General features: G+C 41.4%; 1 protein-coding gene across 1 annotated transcript in view; it reads left to right on the top strand.

Moving 5' to 3' along the window:
• Positions 1 to 5,272, top strand: part of FGD5 (FYVE, RhoGEF and PH domain containing 5) — a 108,231-nt gene that overhangs the window by 81,176 nt on the left and 21,783 nt on the right. The window contains exon 12 of the mRNA XM_009320119.1: positions 1,161 to 1,229. Within this exon, the coding sequence (XP_009318394.1) occupies positions 1,161 to 1,229 (69 nt within the window). The remainder of the gene's footprint in view (positions 1 to 1,160; positions 1,230 to 5,272) is intronic.

The raw sequence follows: 5,272 nt of genomic DNA, 5'->3' as shown, positions 1-5,272 counted from the left end.
CTGGAAAGGCACAGAGTTTTATTTGGCTGGGTAAGAGCCTTAAATCAGGGGAAAATATTTGTTTTCAAATTTATATTCTCACCATTCCCCAATCGTGCTTTTAATGCAAGACATCGTTTTTAAGCAACACATGAACAGAAATGTGGGAGAGTGTATAGCTCTGTATTGCTGTCCGCATCAAATGCAAATTTCTTCTCCTGGCTTTCAAACCTACCCAGTTTCCTCAGCTCCAACCTGCCTCTACACTTCAAAAGATTTCTTTCTTGAGTTCTGCAACTCTAAATTTCCCTTCAGTCCACCAATATCTTTAGCAAAACTCATGAAGCAATTTTAAAGGCATGCATACTTGTAAGGATCCTCATCAGCCAAATACTGCAGTCAACCGCTATTTTTTCTCTAACAACATCAGTATTCTCCCTTGCCCTTGCCAGGTAACGCTTTAACAAATTCTGCAAAGCCCAGTATACAGAATTTGCAGGATTGGTCTCTTTGAGTATAAATTGTTCTAGAGTGGAAAACTGCACCAGATTCTGTTCTCCATCCAAAAAGAATAGATGACTGTTAATCCACTGATGTAGTTCAGTTATTCTAGACCTTTTCAAATGTTACTGCAATTAAGTTCTAGTATGCTGGTTTAGCTGCTTACATACATAGTCCTATCTACATACATAGTAACACTATGGACCAACAAAAAGTACTGTGTTTGCAAAGACGTACAGATTATGTATGCAGGCATAGTTATGTGGATGTAGTGTGCTGAAACCTGAGGTTTCAGCTTTTCTTTTTGGTCTGTCTATTTTAGAGGATTTTTAAAGACAAGAGTTCTTTTCTGAAGCCCATTACATGTTAGCTTTGCAATCTGTGACAGTCACCTCTGAGCACAGTCCACGGTGCAGAAGCAGTGGGCTGAGGAAAAGTGGGTTTGCAACCCATTCGGTTCTCATACAAAAGCAAGCCATGAAGAGCAGCAGGGCTAACCCAGGCAAAGGCTAAACCTGATCATAAGGAGTAAGGCTAGAAGCAAGTGTTGAGATATCTATCTCTTCCTGTGCTGATGAAAGCAGTTAGAGTAGCTCTTTCCCCAGGAGGAATATTCCCTTTTCTCAATAAGATTCAGAATGAGAAGGCTCAGGATTATAACCTGTTGTTTTCTCCTTCAGATCTTTGTTAAAGAGGGAACACTGATGAAAATCTCTGGCAAGAATAGGCACCCTCGGCATTTGTTCTTGGTAAGATTTCTTTTATATTTTTACTGTCTCTCTTGTATCTTCTCCTGCATTTATGCAGCCCTGAACCCTGGCAGAAACTTTCAGACTGCAAGTCATTTAACCATTAGTAGTGATGTGGTGAGGCATTTTCTGTTGTTAAGGGGGCTGTAGCCCTTTTCACACATGTCCCATCGGCCCTCCATACAGGAATACGGGCTGTGCAGCCCTCCATTTGTGCCACAGCTATGTACAGCCTTGACTACACCATAATTTTGCAAAGGAGTGCAAGTTTCCAGGGAGATCAGGAGGATGGGAGCTCCTGAATACTTTCAGCAATTAAACTTCACACTTGAAAGTCCAACGCAAAGGCCTTAGGAGATCTGATTAGAAGCAACAGAGAACACCCTACCGCTAAAGTTTATGAAAGCTTTCTTTGGACTCACTTGGGAGAGATTTGTATCCTTGAAGCTCAAGGACTGGGTTTTAGTTCCTGCTGTCCACATCTATGTAAATTACCCGATAACTGTGTGCATGGCCTCGGTATAGTCCCTCTGAACACACACCTCCAGCTTCCTGTTGATTAGAGCAACAGTCTTCAATCACAGTTTGCCAAATTCTTCTAAGATAGTTAAGAAAAATGAACCTTTCATCAGTTGGCTGGAATACCCTTCACAAAATTGCAAGTATTTGCAAATCAAAACAGATTTAAAACCACTGTTTTGGAGATACGCTATTAACACTCATGCTCTCTGTTTTGCATTACACGCTACATTGAGCAGCTAGAGACTATCTGAGACTCCAGGCTCCTGAGCTCTGTTCCCAACTTTTCAGGTAGCTTATTGTATAACCACAGGCATTTTTATGCATTTATCGGTATGAAGGGGAAAATAATACTTGCCTATGTCATAGGAGTTTGTTACCTGCTTACCTGTTAATGTTTGAAAAATTCTTTAGAGGTCCTTCCCAGAAAAGAGCTGTAAAGAACTGAGCGTTACTGCTGCTATTAACATTAAAGTACTGTTTGCATAATTTTTTAAAAAATAAATGGCTTATATGCCTGGAATACATTATTTGCTGTAAATGCTGACAGCTTTTCACCCTGGGACCATTGTGAGGAGGAGAGATGGCTTATTACAGAAGTCATACATTCTGCCATTAATTCTTCTTATTTCTCCCTTTTATTAATATTTCCTATTTGTGCATGAATGGATGCACAAGCTTCTTTGCCTCCTCGATCATGTATTGCAGTAATTATCAAAGATCAGTTGGGATGGGACACAGTCCTGGCACTGCACTTTTCTGATGACTTCATTGGTTTCTGTGAAAATTCAGACTTTCATGTACTGAAAGTGATGGATTTCACCCAAATCTTTGAATATGAGATTACTGTAGTGCTGTTTTACTGAGTTGGCATCAATGGACTGTAACAACAGCAATAAATGTCAAAATCATGACTTTGTTGCAGCCAAGTGAAAATGGCCATGCCAGAATCTCCAGGAGCCGGTCTTAAGAAACAGTGTTCTCAGCAGTACTAACTCTGAAGCCTACTGATGACCACTTCATAATAGATGATACTTGCTTCCTTACTGATGTCTCTTCTGAAACACTCACCTTTGCTAGTATTACAAAAACATTTTGGAGTTGTGGCTAAAGCTGGGACGAAATTCCAAGAAGTTGTTACCATTTCATCTTCCAGTGTGTTCGTAACTGCCATCATAATCCACTACTATGGCAAATAGTGAAGTGTCACAAACCTAGCTATTATAACTGATACAGAGAATTTAGAAGCAAGATCAGAAATCAGGTTGGTAATAAACATTGAGAAGAAAGTAATTTAAACCTGGGATAAACTGAGATAAATTTCAAGTAGTCCAAAATGGTTGTATCAGCTTGAAGGTCACAAGAGGCTGAAAGTATTACTGGAACAAAGAAAGCACAGAAATTAGTTTCTGGCACTTTCTAGTTCAGGAACGATTTTTGATTCCTGGGGAGAGTTCAGCTGCTCAAACACGGATGTTAACTGCAAAGAGAGAAGTGTCTCTCGGCAACTGGAGACATTACAGTAGCCAATATCTTGTTGTTAATAGATGCTCTCAGTATTCAGAAACAGCATTTTTTTCTTCCTTTCAGTCAGAAAGGCAAACTATGACCAAACGTGCTGTCATGCAAAGTATGTGGTGGAGCTAGACTAAACCATAGCGGTCACTTTCAAGAACCAAGAGACACATAAAACTGGCTTCTTTCCTGCTCTAACACATAAAGTTGCAACCACTTCAGGCTTCCTGTATTATGTCTCCTGTTGGGGCAGGGCAGGGGTGACTGGATCTTGGAAAAAGTTTGAAACTTATTGGCAAATATCTGCCGAAGAAAACGGTGGTTTTTTTACTCAGTCTCCTCTACCCTGAAAGCTCCTCAGGTTGCAGAGCAATGCCATGTATGGTGAAATTGCAGGAAAGTGAGTCACTGTGGTATATGGTAATTCCTGCATTACCACCTGAATGGTTTTTTATTATCTGCTTGTCACTGCTAATGCTGTGGATTCTCTGTTGTGCCACCACCACTCATGCCACAACCACTCATGCATTGCTTAACGGACTATTTAGCCTGTGGATACATTAAGACAACTACTGCATAGCTATGGCAACGTATTTTCATCTCGGCATATAGCATCCTTACTGCATCAGTCTTAAGGCCCTACCAACCATTACTGCCAACACCTTTTTCTAACAGCCAAGGCCTGCATGAACATATCCTTAAATCTGCCAGTGCATCTAGCCCAACCCAGGTGCTATGTTGATTCTGATGCCTGGGGACACTGTGGAAAAAAAAACCAACCCAAAACCACAAAACCCCAAGACTAGAATAATCTCCTAAACAATGTCTCTTAAAACCCACGTTTATTTAAAGCCCTTATCTTCTAAGGACCATATCATAATCCTTTGAAGCCACTGGCAAAACTTGGGTAGGATAAGAATTTGTCCTAATGTATTAATCAAAAAAACCTTTCAGAACTGGATGTTTTTTTGATGCTTCACATGTCAGCTGTCACTCTAAAAGATCACCAGAAGCTAACATGTATAGGTGTAGTTTGGTTTAGCTTTGGATGAAATAAGTGTATTTACCTTAGCTACCCAAAACAGATTTTTACATGAACAGCATTTTCTGAAGTTCTTAGTAGCGAACTTACTCTGACTGAAGCTAAGGGAAGCCCAGGACCTGGAGAGAATTTCAGTGGAAGAGTATACACTGAACGATAACCCTGAGAATTTAACCCCTACACATCCCAGGAGATGAGCCCACCAAACTAAAGTTGTAGTTAGTATATGCTATAAAAATTGGGTGCGTGCCAGACTCCCACTTGGCCTGTGCGTTCAGGGTGTGCTTTGGTGGTGTGCGTGCTTGTGCTTTGAATATATGCCCATAAGGAGCTTTGTATGTCTGTGCACAGCCCACATAGGCACAAGTGTGCAGGACACACATTTAAGGGCTTTTGATGTGCATATGTTTATGCGGGTGTATGTTGTGTGTATCACAAGGTTACTTGAGCTGACTGTTTTGTGCAGGCTGATGGTATTGTTGAATCTGGTGTTTCCTGGCAGGATGTTTGGTGAGTTTTGCTGTGCGCCTGTTTCCTGAGTCCAGTCTCTGTTTACAAGGATGTTGGGGCCTCTTTGCAGCACAGTATGGACTGCTGACACTGGCAGGCCCCTTAACTGCCCCCCAACCACAGGACTTTGCAACTCAGGCACTCTCTCTTATCTCACCCTTCCAAGAATTTCTCTACAAAGGCTGCTTGTGTTGCAAGTGGGATGCGGGAAGCTGCTATCAAATGGGAGACTGTTTAATGCTCTAGTTGGCAGGGCTGGAGTATAGGAGGTTTTGGAGTCAGAGCTTGGAAAATGCAGCTCCAGCACACATTCAGGCTGCTCCACTGACACTCAGGGGATGTTTAACGGAGACTTGAATAGAACAACACAGAGTTCATAATGAACTACCCTTTAAAACATTCAGAAAAACCAAACATGTGGTAGGAGCTTCTAGACAGAGAGTGCATTGCGTATGGA

This window comes from Pygoscelis adeliae, unplaced genomic scaffold (assembly GCF_000699105.1).
Source record: "Pygoscelis adeliae isolate BGI_AS28 unplaced genomic scaffold, ASM69910v1 Scaffold302, whole genome shotgun sequence".
NCBI lineage: Eukaryota > Metazoa > Chordata > Aves > Sphenisciformes > Spheniscidae > Pygoscelis > Pygoscelis adeliae.
Note: the sequence above shows the minus strand (reverse complement) of the source record. Positions and strands in the feature narration are given on the sequence as shown.